Raw genomic sequence first — 22550 nt, forward strand, 5'->3', positions numbered from 1 at the left:
ATTGGCTGTAAACCCTTAATTGATAAGTCCAAAATATGAAACCAACTTGAATGAAGACTTAACCAATTTAATGTGAATCAAATGTGGGTGTGTAATCTGCAAGAGAAGATGTATCACTGATTTAAAACCCCAGGAATGGCTAGGAAAACCAAAGCAGGGTACAGTATATGAATAAATCACTATCTCTGATTGGCATGTGGTAATGTGCATATGGTAGCCGTAGCTTTACTGTATTCTACCCAACTTATATTTCAAACACTATTTCATCAACATTTCATTCAAGTTTTTATTTTTTTCCATGCAATCTTGACATACAGATCATAAAAAAACAAAACGTTATATATATTGTACAGTGAAAAGATAAATATTTGGTCTTTATTCCACCCTGATAGATACAAAAAAAAAAAACGTTTTCCATAATATTTTGTTTAAATATGACTAACACACAAAGCTAAATATACAACCTTCCTCCGATAACCTTTAAATAGGACATATTATTTTTAGAAGAAATAAAACAAACGTGTAGTTGAGGCTACTCTTCATACGCACAATCCTACATTAAGATATTTTAGTGTCTAGTGAGTTCAGCTAAACATCCGCAGCAAAATGCTTCCACCATTGTTCAATAATACAGTAGGTCCAAAACAGTAGAAGTATACATTACATATGTAACCCTTTTTCAGTTTAAAGCCACTTTAAGACAAACATCTGTACAAGTATAAAACCATTCAAAAAGGCTTTTCCGTTTGAACAGAAATTTGGAATGCTTGAAGATGTTAATTAAAACTTGACATGATAGAAAAATACAAACAAATGCAAAGTTAGACAAGCTCTCCGGTGGAGCATAATTGTCGGTCTCATGTATAAAGCCCCTTTAGACAATCTGATAATTAACCTTCATGATAAATAACATAGCCCGATGCGACATGTCACACTTCACACAATTGGACAGAGCAAAAACATGCATATTTTTGATTTGTCAAAGTTTAAGCATCACTGAGCTGATGGGACGCCTACTGCTGGCACGGATGGTCGGATCCTCTTGGCGGCAGATTCCTCCACGGCAAAAGTGTAGTTGTACTGAAAAAAGCAAAAGAGAATATATATTCTTTGAGGGGAAAATGCCATGTTGTCAATGTAAGCGTAACAGAAATTGGGCATCAATGTGACCCTACCTCGTTTTTTATGTCTTGGAGAGACTTTATACGAATGTTGTTCAATTGAGAATTCAGTTGAAGTGCCTGAGAGAGAGATATTGCAGAGATAAGGACATGAGAATATGTGTTGAGGTAAAGGAAAAAACAAGAGATAATGTGAGGCAGAAAACAGCTGTAAATGAAATCCATTTGTTGATGAAAAAGTCAGACATACCGTGCTGTTTGCCTGGATATCAAACTTTGGGTGAAGGCTAAAGGGAACTCCGTCTAGAGCTGCAGAGAGTGGAGATGGGGAACCGATTAGTGTGAAGGCCGCCTGCAGTGAGGAATAGTAAGAAGTTTACTGTGATTGAGTAGTGCTTGAGTACCTGTGAGTACCGGGATGCTGCCGTCAGCAGATTGGTCCCCAGCATCTTTCTTGCGGAGGCTGTGGCGTCTCTGACTCAATTTGTTATTTGGCAGTGGAGGAGGAGGGTTTCTGTGCAGAAACATAAATAGGTGTTTATGTCAAAAGTAAAATATCTCGAGAATACAGAGTGTAGAGTTAGAAACCCCATCTTTTTGCAGAACTTTTTTTTAAGAGAAGTAAAAATGGGTACATTTATCTCATCTGTCGTCAATGCAAAACACTTTTTTCCAGTCATTATTGTCATTTTAATGGCTGTATAAAAAAACAAATGTGCACCAGAAAAGCTAAGATTAACAAATGAAATAAAATAAACAATGAAAAGTTCACATTTTTACCAATTTACCAAAAAATTGATTATTTTCTCTATATTAGAAAACAAATCAAGTACATTACCTGGGTCTGAGAGGCAGGAGAGCGACCGGCTGGTCAATTGAGAGTTTGCGGAGGTCCAGGCTCACACTGCGGGGCAGTGCTTGTGGCATGGGGTTGGAGAAATGTCCCTTTCTGCACCACAACACGTAGCCATGGACATCTCTGCAGAAAAGGCACATTATAAGCATTATTTAAAATGCAGTTCCAATTTGTCTTTAAATAACTCTGCAGACCACTGCCCAGCAGGATTTCTAACTGAACAGATAAACATCATAAGTTTGTATATGTGAATGCTACTCACCCCACATATGTGTAGTGCTGCAGCATCATTTTGCTTTTGGCAGTCACTTTGATATCCAACACAGCTGTGTCCACACTGCCCACCGGGACGACTTGTACACACACACGCTTCTTCTTCCAAACTGAGGCCTCTGGAAACACACACGCACAAATACATACTGATACTGTTCATCAGACTGCAAAGGAAATCAGTAGTGAATAAATAAGAAATAGAAAACAGAGTGGCAAGCCGTTTAGAAGTTTATTCTGTTAAATAGCTAATGTAACTTGCTAACGGCAAGAATATGTGATTGTTTTTAAATTTGAAAGACTAAGCAGAACAGTGGGGCAGAAAAGAGAAACCAGAAATGGTGAAGGAAAAACCTTTTCATTATTTAGAGAAAATGAAGTCAAAAAACCCTTTAAACTTACTACAGAAAATAATGTAAGTGTGTAAGTACTCACTCGCTTCAAGGTGCTCCGCTATAAAGCAATAACCGTGAGGAATAGAGTCCTTGTCTGAAATAAGCTGAATGTCTGACACTACCATCCCGCCTTTCAAGTCCTAAAGAAAGAGAGAAATGGGGGGTGGGGGGGAGTGCAGAGAACAACGGTTGTTTGGAGACAGATATGATGTGATGTGCTAATGCGAAAATACAAGTGGTCATTGAGTGGGGAAGTGTATCTTGTTCTGTTACCTTGCTGTAACAGAGGTAGTATCCAGATTTCATCGCAAAGCTGCGTGTAAAGTTTGCTGCTGCTCCGTCTTCTGTGATGCTGATCTGCAGAGGACAGAGAGATTTGGGAGGGAAATAGGTACATTTGGATATTTATACAACATCTGACCCAAGATACAAAAAGCCGGGAGGTGTAGGCATAAAGAAAGTGTTTATAAGATGGTCATTGACTCCATATTGAGACTTCTCCCTCAGATGCACCAAGATGTTTTTTTTACTAAGCAGGCAAGGGGAAGAAATATGTATTTTGAAAAGACACATAGCTTATAGTCAACAATATTTCTGTATTCTAACAATATTGGGTTAGTTGGAAAAGAGTGTCAATAGAAAACTGCACTGCAGAGAAATGCATCTGTAATTATTTTAATGGTGCCTTTTGTGATAAGCTCAATCTAGGAAAATCTCCATATTTGAGAAGCGAACACTGAATTTTCTGCAATTTTCAAATTAAATATTACTTAATCAAATCATAGATTATCAAAATAGCTGTTTTTTTAAGTTGGTTGACTAATTGACAAGTCAACCATTTGCCGCAGATCTTAAAATAAGGATACATACCAGAGTGAAATCTTTGGGGCATGTGCTGCTGTTTGAAGTCCACGCCAGTGCCGTGACTGGGCGGACTGCACCATGCTCCATCAAAGACATCTGAGGATGAGAGGAAGAAATAAAAATCAGAAAATGAGGAAGGCACAGGGTACGGAAGAGATGACAGCTATATGTGTGCTTTAGTGGTGGCGACTAGCACTTTCAAATCCTGTAAGTTCTTTAATTTTAGTGGGATGTTAAACATGACATTTCTACATTACATGTACACTATAGAGACAAAAGTATTGAGACGCTCGTCTTAATCATTGAATTCAGGTGGTTCATTCAGTCCCATTGCCACAGGGGTAGACTATAAAACCAAGCACCTAGCCCTGCAGTCTGCCTTTACAAACATTTCTGAAAGAATGAGTCATTTCTAAAGAGCTCCCTGAACGGCAGCAAATCAGCCGCAAAGTGGCACAACACGTAAAGTTAGAGAGCGGGGTCACAAAGTGCTGAGGCGCATAGTGCTGAAAAGTGGCCAGAATATGGCATTAATATCAGCACCAGAACTGTGTCGGGAGCTTCATGGCCGAGCAGCTGCAGGCAAGCCTTACATCACCAAGCACAATGCCAAGTGTGGGATGGAGTGGTGTAAAGCAGTCACTGGACCTTGGAGCAGTGGAAATGTGTTCTGTGGAGTGACCAATCACGGTTCTCTATTGGGCAGTCTGATGGATGAGTCTGGGTTTGGTGAATGCCAGGAGAACATTACCTGCCTGACGGCATTGATCCAACTGTAAAGTGTGGTGGAGGAGGGATAATGCTATGGGGTGGTTTTTCTGGGGTTCTCAGGATGAAGGAGATTCTTAATGCTTCATTTTACCAAATCATTCTGGACTATTCGATGCTTCCAACTTTGTGGAAACAGTTTGGGGAAATCCCTTTTCAGTGCACAGAGCAAGGTCCATTAAGGCATGGTTGGATGAGTTTGCTGTGGAAGAACTGGGCTGGCCCGCACAGAGCCCTGACCTCTACCCCAGTGAACACCTTAGGGATGAACTAGAATGGAGATTGCGAGCCAGGCCCTTTCATCCACCATCAGTGTCTGACCTCACAAATGGATGAATGGGCAAAAATTCCCACAGACACACTCCAACATCTTGTAGAAAGCCTTCACAGAAGAGTGGAAGCTGTTATAGCTGCAAAGGGGGGGACCAACTTCATATTAATGCCTGAGAATTTGGAATGGGATGTCATAAAAGTTCCTGTAGATGTGATGTGTAGGTGTCTCAAATCCTTTGTCTCTATAGTGTTCTTCTTGTCTGTGTGTCAGAGTGGTTTCTTTGTGACTGCCATTGTGAAACCACAAAATCCATGTGACGAAAAAGTAAGGCCTCAGAAAAGGTAAACAGGCTCTCAGTCAGTCTAACAGTTCACGTTATTCTCTAAGCTGCATTGTTACGAAACAGACAGATCCTATTCAGTCTAAATAGTTGTGTTATATCTCTATGCACAAGGACAGAAAGAAACTATTCACTGCAAGAATATGTCCCAACTACAGCAGGGAGAATGCCGTTCATCCCCTGCATTTCTCATTCATACCACTATTTTAGATAAATATATTTGTTTTGCCAAACACCCCAATGCTGGGAGAAAGTAAGGGTTAATATTGATCAAATCCTTTTCCAAGTGTTATGTTACTTCTATTAAAATGATGATACATATCATGAAACAGGTAAGGTGTTGTTGTTTTTCGCGAATAAAGACATTTTATTTTATTATTTTACTACATTCAGGGATATTAAGTGGAGCTACTGTGTCTTTCGGGAACGTCAAAATATCTGATGGTATACACACGTGTCCTATTTTGTCTCACGTTGCATAAATATTGTTTGTTACTAAAAAGAGATTGAACCTAAACTAAATATAATATTTTACTTGATTATCAAATGCCTAAAAAAAACCGTCTTCAGTTTTCATAAGAAACCCCTCACGATAAGGCTTAAAATGAGTAGGTAAGAGATGTGCAATTGAAATGAACAAAATGTCCAAATACAAGTAATAAGTCAACCTTTAAAGTGTAAAATGTAAGCGAAGACAGATGTTGGAATTTTTAGTTATGTATTAATGCTTGACTTACCCATAATTACTTACGTAATACTTATTGTGTGAACTCTATATTGGTATCAGGGTGGGAAATTAATTCCAGGTAGATGCAGGTAGCTTACATCAATTTGCTTTGACAGTTTTATCGCTTTACCAGCAACTGGGACATTGACGTTATCACACCTCTCTCTCTTTTTCACTGTTTAAAGTGTATTGTTATGGAGTTTGGATTGTAAGACTCGAGATAAACAAAGACGTTTTTCAGTCATTTTCCAAGTGCTCAGCTTTACATGACAAACCGAGTTTACCTTAAAATAGCACCGATGGTTCCATTGACAAAAGCTTTGCTGCTTCTTGTTCAAAATGAGCTTATTTCATTTTGTTTCGAGGGTCTATTAATAAAAACATGAAAATACAAACTTACTCTGTCTTTGTGTCCACTTCTGCCTTTTTGAGGTAAAACGGTTCGGCAAGAAAACTACTTTTGAGTTAAGAGCCGGAATTTCTCGGTCTTCTTCGTCAAAGCAGGAAGTAGCGAATACATAATGACTCCAACTCCCATCAAACCACGGGGCGTGACGTCAGCATTAGGTGCACACTAGATTATGAACGCAAGGTGACACTACTGCATCAGGGTTGTCTGATACATTTTATACCACGAATTAAAAATACGTTTTTATTGCTATTTGCGTGCAGAAACCGATACATTTAATAAGCTGTAGTTCGTTGTTCGTGTCCCCACATGACAAAGAAATACATGTAGCCTATTTAAGCACGTTCACACCAGGTTCAGGCAAATCTCACTGGAAATACAACAAAATAATACCTGAGGTCTACAGCTCTTTGTTACATGTGCATATATGTATTTGTTTTTGTGGGTTTTTTTTTCTATTTACAGGTTCAATCACCATGTCAGAAAATTTCAAACATGAAAACTAAACGCAGCAGGATCTCAATGTTCATTAAAAGCTATTTGGGAGCTTTTTAACGTGTTTTCAAATATTATATATGTCTGATTCTAGACACCTCAAGCCTTGAACTTCAAATATGCACCATGTTTTTTGTTATATAAAAGAACAATTAGAATTTTACTTTACTCTTCCTCATCTCCACACACACACACACACACACACACACACACACACACACACACACACACACACACACACACACACACACACACACACACACACACACACACACACACACACACACACACACCATGAAAACGTTGTTAAACAGTCAGTAATTTTATTAACAAATAACAATGTAAGCTGAATTCATTAAATTATATATGTTGCCTGACCAGTGCAGGCCAGATGTTCGGCTGGTCCACGACATTTTGTTTTCACTAAGAGTAGAGAACTGCAGAGGGGGGCTGAGAGAGGGATCGATTCTCATTTACATGAAAATGAGGGTGAGCAGGGCAGACTGAGGTGGAGGAAAAGAGAGAGTGAGGGGGGGGGGGAATTAGGGTGACAGGAGGCGTGTAACAGGGAATGAGAGATAAAGAAGGGATGAATTCTCAGGAACAGTGGGGTTTTAAAAGGGCAATGAGAAGATGTGAGGCAAAACTGGTAATAGAAAAAGCTACACGCACATTTAAAGGATACTGGAAAACCAACAATTCACTGATTTAACTAACAAAAGATCTACAGTTTCGCCTGTGTAGCCAAAGCCTGATGTGGTTAATTGTTTTTTAAAGACATATCAATGCGCCACAACATTGCTTTGGCTGACTTATTCCTCTTTAACATGAATATGGGCACTGTAGAGTATTTTTGAACCAAACCTACATGCTCCATCCTGCTGCAATAAATACACAAAGTGAATGTGTTGAAAATAACTACCCAACAAATGCACTATTCATCTCTAAATAAACAGTTTTGCTGCTTTAGGAAACTACTTTGCCCAATTGGCATGGAACTAAAGGCCACAGAGAAAAAGGGGATAAAAGAAAGCATTATTGGTTTGTTCAGAATTTCCGAGTTGCCAGTTGGATATTTCCATTTAAATGACTCAGGTCTGTGTCTATAGGCGAGCCTAAAGAACCTGACCAATCCCACCCCAAAAAGAAAATCTGAACATCAATTAAGTAAAAGCTGTACTAACATATTATTATTAGTAGTTCCATCTGTGGACATGTCTTTACTGTGTTTTTTACATGCACAAAATACTGTGTGATGCAATGTTATCATGGTAGTAATCAAGTGACTAACCGAGCCAACAGTCTTCCGCCTTGTTACAGGAACACAGTCAATTCCAATGTGATGTCATTTGGAGCTCCAAGTTTCTGAGCTAAATTAACGCACCATAGCGACCACTGGTGAAACAAAAGGGTGCCCCCATGTTTGAAAAAAGGCAGCAAAAAAGGTCCTATTGAATCCCCTATAGATAAAACATTACAAAGCGCCCTACAATGACCTTTCATTGGAGATAACGTGATGATGTGCTGAATAAGCTGACCTACATAAATGCACACTACATGGTGCCCAACTGCATGCAGGTGGTGCCCTATTATTTTTTTCCGCCATTGTCCCTCAGACACCTTGAGACCACCACAGGACAACCACATTGCTTTTTTATATTTTTTTGTGGGGACAATAAGAAAAATATGTCACCAGCCCTTTCCTCCAAAGGTGTTATATAAATGTATATAAATACACACAAACACAAAAATAGTATTCTCAGAAGCAGCAGCAGTGGGGTCAAATCCATCTCAAGTCCTCCCGAGGGGTAAATTATCTGTAATGTTTTTTTTTGTATCTGGTTGGAGTCATCAATGAGCACAAAGAACAATTACCCAATACCGAGAAAAAACAATCACTCTATTAACCTTTCTGTATAAATTCCACCATGCAGGCGGTGTGAGGCTCTTTGATAGCTAGACAATACAAACGCATAACAGACACAGGCACTTCTCTTAATCAACCCTAATGTTGTGTGTGTACATGTGTGAAATTGAGAAAAAGACACTCGATCGGAGCATCCAGAGGTGCTCAGGTCCCTGTTGGCATGGCAACATGCAGAGCAGACCACAGGGGGTGGTTGTGCGGGGGGAGGGCTGGAGCTGGTGGACTGTTCCATCTCAGGGAAAATAGAAATCAGTGTTAATTCAGAGCATTTAGCTTTATTGGCTGATTGGCCAATTAATGAGAATGAGCCAGCTGTAATCTGCTGGGACTGAAACCAAAGGGAGAAGAGGCAAATTGCCAGTGAGTGTGTCTGTGCGTGTCTGAATGCCTGCACACATCTGTGTGTCTGCTTGGTGGGGGGTGCACGACACAGCCGGTGTGTGAGTGGTAGTAAATATGAGAGTGATAGACTGAGAGAGAGCTCTGGTACTTCCTACTATGCTGGTGGATTCATTCATCTTTTTCCATCAAGTCAGACTCCTGTGTAGAGTGGCAGCAGTAGACACACATGCATTTAGCTCCTGTGGAAACAAACACAATGCAGTCTCAATCGAATAACACTAGGAATAAATACATAAATTATCTCCTCCAACCCCACCCCCCCTCACACACAGCTTATATGTGTACTGAGGTAGTTGAAAAGAGGTAAGTGGATAACAGTCTTTTTTGAAAATAATGTAACATAGCATCCATTCAGAATATCATTAAATTATAGTCAATAATAATGATATAGCCTAATACTATGTGCATAATACATTACATACAAGAAATGCAGCAGAACGTGCTTTGAAAATGGAAAATACACATAGAACTGGGATAGAAAGACATTATATAAAATAGTTAAGTATGGTAACCGATTGTGTAAGCTATACGATGAGGTCACTATAAGATGCTGCCATTGTAACAAGGACTAGTGTCACACACACACACACACACACACACACACACACACACACACACACACACACACACACACACACACACACACACACACACACACACACACACACACACACACACACACACACACACACAGTATTAGTATTGGCAGCATCATAATCAACATCAACAACAACACTGTTTCCATGGTGAAAGGACGGCCTCCTCGCGGTGTTGAACTCAAACTGCAGCACTCCCCGGAGGAGCCCGCGACATACTGATGGAGAGCTGCGTCAAGAAAACCAGAAAAAGCCAGAAAGAGGCCGGAATTTAATCGCTGTCGCTTTCAAAATAAAAGCGTTTTTACGCTTTATTTTGAGTGTAACCTTTTTTTCCATTTGTTACATTTCTGTGTAGTTAAACTGTGGCAGGTAAAGGTTGCATTTTAAATAATGACTTTATATAAAATAATAGCCTTTTGTAGGCAATTTTGTTTGGTCTGGCACAAGATTAAACATAATCAATTTGGTGTTGACCTGCAGGACAAGTCTGTGGAAGACTCCATATACCAGACATATTTAACACAACCATTTTAATTAAAATAACCTTAACAATACACATGATAAAGCTAGTGAATTAAAGCAACTATGCATTAGAAGTATCCAGATAATTTAGATTACCATGCCCAAGATGCAGTCTAAATAAATCTAATCATTGCAAGGTCCTAACCAATAGGAAAAAAAGCCAGAAAGGAAGATCAAATGTAACAATGGTCATTCGTTGCAGTTCAGACTCTACAGAAAAACACTGTGCATTTTCAAAATATAAGCACCCCCCGTCTATTGGGTCGCCTGTTCCAAAACAACCCAACGTGATCAGTGGTTGAACATCTTTCCTATTTTGGCATTTTGCATTGACGTATATTATGCAAAAACACAAAAATAAAATCAAAAAGATGAGGTTTACAATGTTTTTGTTAGTAATAATACAATTACGCTTCTAATCGAGTTATATGCGTTAATGTATAGCCCATTAGTGTGAAATGTTTGGGCGGAAGTAGTGTTTTCTCATCCTGTGTAATTTGACAGAGGACGGCATTGCTCCATGGTGTTTTTCTGGGAGGAGTGGGACAGCAGCCATACAGGGAAAGAAAACAGCAATAAGCAACAACTGAGAGCTTCAAACCTGGCTGTGTGGTACTTGGACGGAACCGGGTCGCTGGAGTTAATCGGGAATACCTTTCCTAGACCGTCTTTTAGCTGACCGCGTCGGTGCTCACTTTTAATTACCGAGCAGTATTCGGGACTCATGGATAAAAGGAGAGCAGGCGGAGACGACGACATCAAAGGGGCTCCCGGGTCATTAGATAAAGCTATAGCACCGTGCAGACCATTATTTAACACGCATGAGCCCAGCAGCCTCTCGAAAAAGCAACGAGCTTTGTAACAAGCCAGTTTTTGTAATTGTGTCGAGCCTCCCGATCGTCTTTTCAGGGGAAGAAAAGACGTACGTACCCGCGCCAGGCTACTCGTAAAAACAACAGTATCTTACTAAAGGCTAATATTCTGTGAACCGACCCCTCCCATGCCAAAGAAGAACCACATTTTCTATAGCCTTAGTTTTGTAGCGTTTTCTTGCTTTCTTCCGATTAGCAAATGCTAGGGCAGCTGCACTTCTGTCTTTTTTCCTTTGTTACTCAGACCAAGACCAGCAGGCAGCTCCAGCTGAGGCAACACTTCACTCAGTTTTGAGCCCTGTATGTTTTTTTATGGGAAACTTTTCTCGTTTTTCTAAGTGCTGAAAGTTGGAGAAGGAAACCCCTTTTTCTAGTGATCCTCCTCCTCCCATCTCTCCCTCCACAATAAGAGCCACATTGTAGGTATGGACGACCAGTCCCGCATGATGTTGGGTCATATTGGACTAAGTGGACTGTCTCATGAGGATGTGGGTGACCCTGACAACATAAGGAAACATCACAACATGGGTCAGCCGCAGCAGGACATTGGGGAGATCCTGCAGCAGATCATGGTCATCACAGATGAGAGTCTCGATGAGGCCCAGGCCAGGTAATAACATAAGGCCTGATAGAAGGCACACAGTGTTTAAGAGTTGGATTAGGTCTGCACAGGGGGGTATCATCACCACTGTTCCCCTTCAGACGTGCATGGATTTACACACTTATCACACACTGTTATACACTGTAATAACAACCCCCACATCCACAGTACTGCTGGAATTTTTTGTGCCCCCCTTCTCCAGCTGTGCATCACCACCTTTCACCCCACAGGCCTTATCAACAACACTTAACACAAAGCTGAGCCAGCACTGGCTCCATAGCACCAGTGTTGGAAGTTCTGACTTCAGTACTACATCTTAGAAAATATCGAAATATGGAACTATTTTTAATACCACAGGGAAAGAACATTCATTGAGGGCATAACATTTTAGATTTTGATGCATAGATTAACATTTATCAACAAGAGCATAAAGCACAGCCGGCCCCTGTGTATCAATACTGCATTAAATGAGTATTCAAACCTATTCAGTAACAATGTGTCGATAATATGATATTTTTGACAACTACTCCATTATAGGGCTTGAAATAACACAGTAACTAATGGGGCTCTGTAAAAAAATCTATTTCATTCAATATCTAATGCATAACAATCAATTACAAATATATAAATTACTTGCACATACTAGGACATTGTTTTAAATTAAGGTTTCATAGTGAAATGCACGTCACTTGTTTTGACATTAGTGGTGTTATAAGATCCTCATATTTTTATTGAAGCTTCGGCAGTAAACTAGTATGAATGTCCAAAGCTTTTTATTTTTATTTTACAAAGAATCAGAATACCTACAGAGGGGACATTTACATTTGCTAAAGCAACAACCGAGCCAAAGACAGCTTAAAAAAAAGAAGTAGGAAATGATTGGAATGATATCATGATTGTTAATATTCAATACCATGAGAACTACATTGATAGTTTTAAAACATGCTGGGGCAAATGTGCAACACGATCGACAAAATCAATGGTCTTAAACTGGCAAAAGGAACAGTGTATTTCAGAAGATATGAATGCAGGAGAGAGAAAAAAACGTGACAGAAAGTGTCTTAGTACTGATAGAGTATCAACTTTGTATTCCGTTATTTATTATTTCTGCCATCCCTATTTTGTGTAGTTTGACTTTTTCCAAGTTTCTGCATGATTGTGCTTTCAATCTTCTTGTCGTTCTTCACTGAGGTGAGTAAGTCTATGTGAATTAGACAACTATGTGCTCAGGCCTGTTTTCAGCCAGACTCTTGAACAGGTCTGGTTGCACACTCACTCATCTGAATCCAGTCTGTTCAGCACTGACTGGCAATGTGTCTACATGATCTATTCTTGATGGATGTCAGGGCCTGTAACAGAGAGCATATAACCAAAGAACCGTTTGTAATTCACAATCTCTGTCTCTCTGTCTGTCATTTTCCATAAAAGGAAACATGCTTTAAACTGCCACAGAATGAAGCCCGCCCTCTTCAGTGTCCTGTGTGAGATCAAAGAAAGGACAGGTAAGTTGTTCCAATGTTTCCTGGTCTTTATATATTTTTAATATAAGCAAATCTTGCATACTGATTAGAATTTTAGCTATTTCATGAAGGTAGTTAAGGTTCACCCCACAGATAAGATGCATTGTTTTGATCTCCAGGCTTACAGCAGTTTCATGAATTTGGGTCAAATTGAGAACTTGAGGAGTTTGGTGACTTTATGAAGTAATGTGGGATCATGCGAGTTGTTGTATTCACCGCAATGTGGTTAATAAAGAGCGCTTACCCAGGTTAAGATTCCTTCAGTGTTCATCGTTCAGGAGGTTTTCACCTTGAACGAAATTATCAGCGATGGCCTTCTCTCCGAAACAAATGGATAAAAAAACAAAGAAAAACTATGTTAAAAAATGTCTCGGAGGTGCTTCTCAAGATTTGAAACATTTTGAATAACGAAAGTACAAAACTCAACAAATATACAAAATAAGTCAGTGAGTTGAGGAGAAACAATTATGACACATCTGTGACAGAGAGAAAGGTGTAAGCACGAGTTATTATTATTAATTGTTACACTTTCTTCCTCTCTTGTGCTTCGAGTGGCACATTTTCTAAAGAGAATTTGCTTTAAAAAATGATCCTCTGCTGAATGCTCTCCTGCCAAACCACTGTCCCAGGTATACTATAACTGTTTTGATTGAGAACTGCAAGGGAGCAAGGGGACGGTCTAACCTGGTTTACTAACATTAGACATGTGTTCCAGCAGCAAAAACTGAATATTAGCAGGCTGATTGTTACAAAGATCTCATACCTAAATATTACATCTTGACATTCAATCACAGACTACTGATGCTGCAGCAGATTTGAATTAACTTCTTAAATTGGAGCTGAGAACTCCTTCACACATACAGAGCAGAGAAGAGTGTGATCTACACAGCAGCCCTCGTTATTTCCTCATTTCATTCACTTAGGTAGAGACGGGAACCCTGAGGTGGGCTGCAGGAGGGATGCAGAGTTTCCAAGGCAACTAGTGTCTCCCTTACTCACTGTCATTCAGATTTTTCACACAAATATACAGAGGTGGTCACAAAGTTGCTTGTTTGTTTATATCAGTTTTCCCATTGCTTTTTGCCTTTGGTGTGGCTAACAAGGGCAATCTGATCTGGGTTTATGCATTTCATTCAGTGCCTGGCTTTGTTATGAAATTGGGAACCTTGACTGCTTCCCCTCTAAGTCACAGATGATCAAACGATAAGGCTGGTATTGTTACATGGATAGTTGATACTTTAAACAAGCACAGTCACTACAGGCCTACCATCTCTTATTCCATAGACTACAAAAGATATCGTCTAATAGATACTCATAACAATAACGGCGACAAATTTAAGGCTCAGCCATTTATATGAACAGCCCGACTCTTTTGTTTATGCCCCAAAAAAATATAGCCATGTAGCACAGAAGTTATATCAGCCGTTAGCTTCTGAAACTACTCAATTAGGATGGATTGATTGTTGGTTTTTGGACAGAAAAACAAACAATCGAACAAAAGGGGAATATACTTAATAATATCCTTTCGTTTCCATTGTTATTATTGCAGCTTCACACTGTTTTAACCAAATCCATTAGACTCAATAAAAATAACAAATAAAAATCACATTTTCTCTCTATGTGGTGTCTCCATATCCTGATTATTGTGGTAGTTTAAGCCATTACACCTCCCCTCTTGCTGCCTCCCTTTGCTGCTGTCAGTGTCTTGTTCTCTTCTTCTCTGTCCCAAGTTAGAACCATTAAAAATAACTCCTCACATGACGGCGACCGTTTAATTCACTACTGTTTTCTCATCGGATATGCTCCCATTCTTCTTTGGATATATACGCCCACATCTCTGGTATCCTTAATGTCTCATTTTATCCTTCCTATTGTCCTATGGTCAAATTTGACATGTCCCTAAATGTTGGAGAAAAAAAGTGGTTATTTAAGGTAATTTCCACAGAAATTAAATGGATTCTTCCATGTTCTTGGCAAGGAAAATGAATAATCAATGCTTTCATTGAATTACGGGTGTTATATTGAAATTGACAGTATCTGTGGTCTTCCAAAATATCTTCTGTAATGATCATAAATTCCCAAAGAACAGTAAAACTTGTGGTTATAAGCGGGAATTGAGTTGCCTGAAAATAGCACAGATTTTGATGATGATTTATACTATAACATAACAAACTGCAAGGACAACAAAAGGTTAAGGAATTTCTTGTCATGCCTTCCACATTCAACTCTATTTTTACCATCCCTATTTTCTGGGATGTTTTCAGAGGAACAAAATAAGACGGAGGCAAAGTAAGAACACAAACGACAAGAACAAGAGAGGGACAGATTGATGGATGAGTCGGAGGCAGAGGCAGTAATGGTTTTGTTTCATGGATTGGCAGACACTTGATAATCTCCAGACCCCGGAGTCCTGTCAGCCGTCACTACAAACAGATTCTCAGTGGGGGGACAGTTTGCCACCCACAGCCCCGACTGTGCTCTCAAAGCTGGATTTACTCGCTCTGTTCCACGAGGCGTCATGGGCCGCAGCTCATCTCTTTATCCTGTGCACCGAGTGTGAGTCACTGGGTGCTAATCTGGAAGGCTGGCCCAAACTCTAGACTAATTATGAAGTAATTAACAGTAACGGGACCCAGCCCCCTTTTGAGTATAGTGGTTTCTGCTTCTCTCATACACTCTGTCTTACCTGCTTTAAATCCTTAATTGCCGATTTATAAAAAGGTACACATACGTACAACTGATGCAGTTCTTTTCCAAACGCTACGTTGATAATGTTGAGACTGGAAACAACATAAAAATGAAAGAAGGAAGGAAGAGGGGGATGCAGATGTGGCAAAGCACTTCTCTTTGAATTGGTTGTCTGGTTATTATTTCTTTGTTCAAACTTCTAAGTAGGAAGGTGGATTTTCTTTACAGTCTGTGATCTAAAGCCATAGAAAACATACACAGGTGCACATGCCAGTAAAATATGTTTTCGAGTTGTTGGTTTATATTGTAATCTGGTTAAATTGGCACTTCAGTGTGTTAGGGGTGGTATACATACATTTGGATGCAATATTACAGCCGTATTTCACCTTCTAACCAAATTACACTACTGTAACATGGTTTGGGAAATCACTAGTGTGTCTGATAGATTGGCAGCAGTGAAGGCCATCACTGATAGTTAATGTTGATAGGTGTGTGTGTGTGTGTGTGTGTGCGTGTGCCGGTTGCTGTTAGCCAGATGCAGAGGCTGTCACCGCCCTCGTTGCGGGATTATGAATGTGATCTCTGGAACTACCTTGTAATTGCCACCTAATTTGCATAGCTGTGCAAATTAACGACCTCTCAAATGAGCCTTAATTTTTCACTGGCTCTTTAGTCGCTCCTTAAGAGCTGGCGTTAATTAACAGCTGTATGTGTATGCCAAAATGCTTGTGTATGTGTGGCTGTTTTCTCTTTGGGCACGGGGATGCCAAGGAAAGCTGGCATCACTACCATAGCAACAGCTACTGTTTTTTCTTCATGTATAAACCTCCATCCTGGCAGTGGTTTTTGTTGTCTGTGGCTCTGACCCGGGTGTCTCTGTTTTTTTTTTCTAACTCCAGCATACAGACACCACTTAAGATTTGATCTCCTGACTGCCTCCAACAAAACACAGCTAGGACAGACATTTCTTTATCATGCAGTGTTTTTACTGTCAGCTCTTCCTGGGCCAGTGGTTTCTCTGAAGCTTTCTGAATTTCACCTGCACTGTTTGTGCTGTATTTTTTTATCTAAGAAAATCTAATTCCTTTAAAGGTTATTGCAATGTTTCACTACTATGTCCACCTTAAGGCCATTAGCCGGCTGTTGTTGCACGATATCTAGGGAGTGACATGGCCAGACGCAGTGTCTCGGAACTCAGATTGAGGAAATTGGGGATTTTTGAGTCTGTATTTTTACAGAAATCGTTTTAGAGATGATTTTATTGACAAGGAGCAAAATGAAAGAATCTTTATTAAGTATGGAAATATGTTTGTAGTGGCTCTTATTTCGTGCTGGCTGTTAGGGGAATCCTAGTTGCGCCAAAAAAATAACGAAAGCTACAAGTTGTGAAGAATTTGGAGTTATATTAAAGAATACAATACGTAATGCTGTCCAAACAAATAATAAACCTCATGTTTGTTCAGCAAGATATTTTCTGTGATTCTTAAGTATCTGTATCACAGATCAGAGAATTACATTGTTTTTCTGCTTTAAATTGTAATGCAATATTTATTCAATAATTATTTTGTTAAACTGTAAAATACAAGCCGCAAAGAAGATGCTATGAAACGAGTAGATGTTATGTAACTTATCAGCTAAGATATTTAAGTCTGAATTGCGATGTTTGTAAGCATCTTAAATGTCTACCTGACTATCAGCAGGTTGAGCGCTCACATCTGCTGATGTCTTGAAGGGTTTCTTTCTTACGCTCAAGTATTGTGCATCCTGTTTTTCAAGTTTTCACAACTGAGACATACATTCTTGACCATTCGGTGTTACATAAGCAGGATATACAAGCATTTTTTTCACCTCTTTCGTTCATTCCATTCTCAATACTAATTAATCAAATTTGGTCCACGTTTTCACCATACAAAGAATTAACTATGAATGAATTTAAAAGAAAGTCTTGCGGCAGTATATCCAATTACCGTGTTAGAAATCCCATCAGATGTTTTTTTAACTGTTCCGTTTCTTCTCCACAGCCCTTAGCATCCGAGGTGCGCAGGACGAAGACGGTCCCGACCCTCAGATCATGCGCCTGGACAACATGCTGTTGGCAGAGGGTGTCGCGGGTCCAGAGAGGGGCGGGGCCTCTGCAGCGGCTGCGGTGGTGGCCGCGGCCGCCGGAGGGTCGCCCGGTGAAAGTAACGTAGAGCACAGCGAGTACAAAGAGAAGCTCGCTCAGATACGACGGATGTACCACGCCGAGCTGGAGAAGTACCAACAGGTAGACGTTATGATAATTAAACATTACTTGTCCTTAAATTTCGAAACAATTACATATTGCAATAATGTATTACTTGGTCAACATATGATACTTCACTCATCGTGTCATAGATTTGTTATTTTAATGTCGGATATAACATATGACCATTTTTCTGGCCACCAGTGTAGTAAACCAAAGTTGAAGCTGAACTGGATTTGATAGTGAAAACGACACCAAATGTTTGGGTTAGTTTGAGTTCTTCCTTCTTCTTTCACCTTCATACCTGACATACTCACCCCCTCCTCCCACACAGGCATGCAATGAATTCACCGACCACGTGATGAACCTGCTGAGAGAGCAGTCCCGCACGCGACCCATCTCACCCAAAGAGATCGAGCGAATGGTGGGAATAATTCACCGCAAGTTCAGCACCATCCAGATGCAGTTAAAGCAGAGCACATGTGAAGCCGTCATGATCCTACGCTCCAGGTTCCTGGATGCCAGGTCCGTTTTGCACACTTACTTTCCCACCTCTTCCTAACTTTAGTCTTCCAGTGTTAAAGTGTACTTACTTATCGCTCTAATGGTGAATTTTTTCAATCTCCCTGCCAGACGGAAACGAAGAAACTTCAGCAAGCAAGCGGCAGAGATTTTGAATACATATTTTTACTCCCATCTGGCAAACCCGTACCCCAGTGAGGAGGCCAAAGAGGACCTGGCCAGGAAGTGTTCCATCACCGTATCTCAGGTAAGCACGACAAATATACTGGGGAAAAAGGGACTTTGTTAAAGAAAATACACAAACTTTTTAGTAATCCGACCAAAGTTAGGTTGATTTCTGGTCCATGGTTTGGATTCATTCCAATCAAATAATTTGCTATTATGACTCCTTCTGGCCAATTAAAGAGCAGCCTACATCAGAAACCTGTGCTGATTACATTGCGGCTCAAAATCCAACTTGCAGCCTTAGTAATCAGCAATATGATAAGGCTATTAACACATAACACATAATGAACTATACACTAAAAGAGCCTCTCGTGTCCGGAGGCCATTCAAATTCACTGCTTTATGTAAAATTGATGCTCAAAATTGTTAGCAAAAGAGAAATGTTGTTTGTGTTTATTAGAAACTTGATGTCTTTTTTGGTATGAAAAGACATGGCAGATTCCATCTTAAAAAAACTAAGTATAATCCTCTGGTCTGGTCCTGTGGTTAGCTTAATATCACACCAGTTTGGCAACAGGCGTAACCCTAACTTGGAAATGGTTTAGTTAAATAAAGCTACTAGGATTTCCTGGCTTGCTTCTGACTTCGTATTTCCCTCTTCAGGTGGCTAACTGGTTTGGAAACAAGAGGATTCGGTATAAAAGGAATGTTGCAAAGCTGCAGGAGGAAGCTAACCGGTATGCTGTGAAGACAGCTGTGGACGCAACCAGTGTTTCCTCCCAGGCAAGCTTAGCCAACTCCCCAGGAACACCAAACTCAGGTACAGGACATAAATCCTCTTTCATATATCATGTGACCAAAACAAAGATAACTGTGGCTTTAACGTATCCATTACAATCTTACACATATGAATGTTGATCTAATAACTTTTCGGAGAGTTTAGGAAACCGCTCTTGGGATAAGCTGATGGTTGGTGTTGGTGGATACCCAACTGAATTATGGCATAGTGACGATTTTAGGAACAAATATCAGTAACTCCATTTCTTCCAGGATCTCAATGTATTGAATCAGAACCCCTGTATCATTATACGTACAGTATTGCAACTTTTTTGCAAGAAACACTGCCATGCTCAGCACCCTACGTTTTACACATGGCGTTTAAGGCTAACGCTAACTCACAGAAACAAAAAATGAAGTTAGTTCTTTCAGTTTAAACAAAAAATCAGGGCAAACCCCCTCTGCATTACAACCTGCACCTCCTGTGCTCTGCAGGGTAACATGCCAGTGTCAATGCCCTGTAGTAAAACACTGACATTAGTACTTCTTACAATCTTACTTTCAAACCGACTCCTCTCCAAACTAGGTGAATACTGGAGTACACTCATTGGGTTTTACAATGAAATGTGTCCTTGGCCTTGACTTTTTAATTTAAATTGGGTGACTGAAAGAAACTCCTCCTGTGTTTACCAACAGGAGGATACCCAGCCCCGTGTTACACTCCTGACGGGAGGTTATGAGGACGTGTCTGGACAAACTCTCCCCCCTCTGCTCTGTTTCCATGTGAGTAGCTATGGTTACACACTGTTGCTATAGTAACACACTCTCCCAATGAGTAGTCATGGTAACAGCCTTTCCCTGTGTTAGCATGCGGTATGGTGTGACAGGTTTTGTAGATGCTCTTTATGTAGTTCCTTTACATATGCTGCAGTGCATCACAAACAAAGTCTCAACACTATGTTGTGGCAGAGCAATCAGGGCAACAGTCACACTAACATGTAATGCTGCTAAATGGGAAAGTGTTGACTATGCACCTCTGTTTACCTTAGTTTAGTCAGGAAATTGGCAAAAGTAAGAAAACTAAAATAACAAAAAACCCATACAGGTTAGAGCAGCTACTTGGCTGTTAAGTAAGATAATTAGTCTAACCACCAACCACCAAGTTTCCTAATGAACCAAAACTGGATCTGACTTCAGGACTGATAGGCGGGGAATAAGGACAACCCAAGTGCGCAAGCTCTATGGGCCCAATGGATGTGGAAGAACGCTGGAAGATCTGGGTTCTTTTTTCTTGAGTCTTGCTTTTGGATTCACACTTCGCTGCTCAAATTTCCTAGGAATGAGCGGGGTTCCGCCTCCCACGCTGTATCCAGTTATCTTTATACATCCATGATACACGTACACACAGCAGTGCCCCATCTCCAAAAGAGGCTCAGTTAGTAGGGACATGGACTGGGAGCCGTACGGTTGGTTCAAGTCCCGGAACAGACTTAAAATATGGAGTGTGGACGAGGTCCCAGTTCATCTCCTGGATCTTGCTGTGGTGCCCTTGAGCAAGGCAGTACAACAGCTGCCCACTGCTCCTAGTTCTAGGATGGGTTAAAAGCAGAGACCAACTTTCACTGTGTGTGCTGTGTGCATGTATGTGTGACAGTTAAAGAGGGTTTCATCCTCCGATGTGTGGCATAAACTGAAAAAAGTTGCACTGTCCCGTGGCACATATATGCAGGCATAGCTTGTATGAAAAATCACAAGATGTAAACGTAGCGCATGTGTGGAGTTCAGAAAATTGATATATCCACAGGGTCAGTGGATCTAAGGCAGTTTTTGTTCCCCTTATAACTAACATCCTTTACATCCCACTGTGATTCTGTTCCTCCAGGCTGATGACGGCTGACATGGCAGTGGTGATCTTCCTCCCATCTATCCCCCACCAAGAAAGCGAGTCACCTCCAGCTGATGCTCCACCCTCCCTTCCCACCCTGCTCCTCAGACTAATACAACCCTAGACTGTAGGCTGACACAACAGAGCTTTACCAAAACTCTGCAACTTTTTTCTTTTGTTTTGCTTTGTGATGCCGATTCTTTTTCTAACATCGTTTTTTTTTAACCCCTTCACTTGACAAATGTGTTAACACCTCTATATTTTTCTTTTTACTATTACTCACACAATGTTTCCATTGTTTTTTTCAAAAAAGAAAAGTAAATAATGAAAATAATCTTTTTTTTTTGATGTAGTGCTTCACCTGCAGTGAAACGTTCACTGTATGAAGGTTTAGGGCCTGGATTAGGCCTTGAATCAAATGTGGGTTTGTTATTTTATTTCAGAAAATTAAAATAGGAAAAAAAAAAGAACAAAAAAAGCATGTGGTTATTTTTAGATGTTAAACTACGATTTTATTTTGTATTTTTTCTTTGAAGTTTTTTAAGAAAATTGTTGTCACTGAGAAAAATGCATTGAGAGAAACACAACAAAAAACATCTAAATGGCAGAAATGACCAAAAATAAATAAAAACATTGTCACTTATTAAATTTTTCTTTGCTTCAGACAAAATCTGGTTTGAGTTTGTTTATATTCATATAAATGTCAATACAATAATAAACATATATTTTGTATCTTCCATGCTTTTGAAGAAACCTAAACCAAAGAGGCTTTAAGGAGGACGGACTCAGCGATGTGCTCTCTGTGCACACTTTATGTTCAGTTTCAGATCATACTGTACCAATGAGATCATGTGGGTTTTTGTTCATTTGTGCCCTCTAGTGTTGAATGGTGTTACTGCAAATAATCAAATTCTTGATATTCTTGCCACTTTCTTTCTCTTACTTGCTTATCTTTAATTGTGAATAAATAGAAACAGGCTTTTTGTCTAAATATATTGGTCATTTATCTGCTGAAGGAGCTGCTGAGGTGGACAACATTTGCAGGAGTTTCTGATAACTACAATCAAAATGTTGTACAGTATATTTGATCTCCTAGCAGTCGATTTTCGCACATCATTACATTAACACATGTGCGACCCATTAATTCTTACATCTTTAACTTTTCACAGTTCTACAACATTATTGGTACACACTATGGTGTGAAGTTATAGTGATCCTCTCTTCTGTTATTTTTGATGTATTTTTTGTGTTTACGTTTATTACATGTTTTATGAGGTTTTAAAGCATTATTTCTGAATACAAGCCAGGGAACTCAGTACGATACCAA

The 22550-nt window shown here is 39.9% G+C and overlaps 2 protein-coding genes across 3 annotated transcripts; one reads left to right on the plus strand and one right to left on the minus strand.

Moving 5' to 3' along the window:
- Positions 1-272: 272 nt before the first annotated feature.
- On the minus strand, positions 273-6154 carry mvb12a (multivesicular body subunit 12A). Its single transcript, XM_063882787.1, has 10 exons — positions 6016-6154; positions 3513-3602; positions 2916-2999; positions 2683-2782; positions 2240-2369; positions 1960-2100; positions 1526-1635; positions 1372-1430; positions 1176-1241; positions 273-1080 (listed from the first exon to the last, which is right to left on the minus strand). Exons 2-10 carry the CDS (start codon positions 3600-3602, stop codon positions 994-996), a joined length of 867 nt encoding a protein of 288 aa, XP_063738857.1. The 5' UTR covers positions 6016-6154; the 3' UTR covers positions 273-993.
- Positions 6155-10479: 4325 nt separating this feature from the next.
- Positions 10480-22147, plus strand: LOC134865309 (pre-B-cell leukemia transcription factor 1-like). 2 transcript variants are annotated; one of them, XM_063884816.1, is made up of 8 exons: positions 10480-11451; positions 12871-12944; positions 17672-17916; positions 18209-18399; positions 18508-18643; positions 19225-19381; positions 20035-20121; positions 21221-22147. In XM_063884816.1, exons 1-7 carry the CDS (start codon positions 11267-11269, stop codon positions 20076-20078), a joined length of 1032 nt encoding a protein of 343 aa, XP_063740886.1. In that variant the 5' UTR covers positions 10480-11266; the 3' UTR covers positions 20079-20121; positions 21221-22147. The 2 variants fall into 2 exon arrangements, with proteins under 2 accessions (XP_063740886.1, XP_063740887.1); XM_063884817.1 differs by lacking the exon at positions 20035-20121.
- Positions 22148-22550: the final 403 nt, after the last annotated feature.

The sequence above is a fragment of the Eleginops maclovinus genome, chromosome 5 (genome assembly GCF_036324505.1).
Source record: "Eleginops maclovinus isolate JMC-PN-2008 ecotype Puerto Natales chromosome 5, JC_Emac_rtc_rv5, whole genome shotgun sequence".
NCBI lineage: Eukaryota > Metazoa > Chordata > Actinopteri > Perciformes > Eleginopidae > Eleginops > Eleginops maclovinus.

Excerpts from the sequence above, each read along its gene's own strand:
- mvb12a (XM_063882787.1), bottom strand. The coding sequence starts at position 3,602 with ATGTCTTTGATGGAGCATGGTGCAGTCCGCCCAGTCACGGCACTGGCG. Across the intron at positions 2,783-2,915 it reads ACTACCTCTGTTACAGCAAG|GACTTGAAAGGCGGGATGGT; the intron begins GTAACAGAACAA and ends CTCTTTCTTTAG. Across the intron at positions 1,636-1,959 it reads CTCCTGCCTCTCAGACCCAG|AAACCCTCCTCCTCCACTGC; the intron begins GTAATGTACTTG and ends GTTTCTGCACAG.
- LOC134865309 (XM_063884816.1), top strand. The coding sequence starts at position 11,267 with ATGGACGACCAGTCCCGCATGATGTTGGGTCATATTGGACTAAGTGGA. Across the intron at positions 11,452-12,870 it reads CTCGATGAGGCCCAGGCCAG|GAAACATGCTTTAAACTGCC; the intron begins GTAATAACATAA and ends TTTCCATAAAAG. Across the intron at positions 18,400-18,507 it reads TCCAGGTTCCTGGATGCCAG|ACGGAAACGAAGAAACTTCA; the intron begins GTCCGTTTTGCA and ends TCTCCCTGCCAG.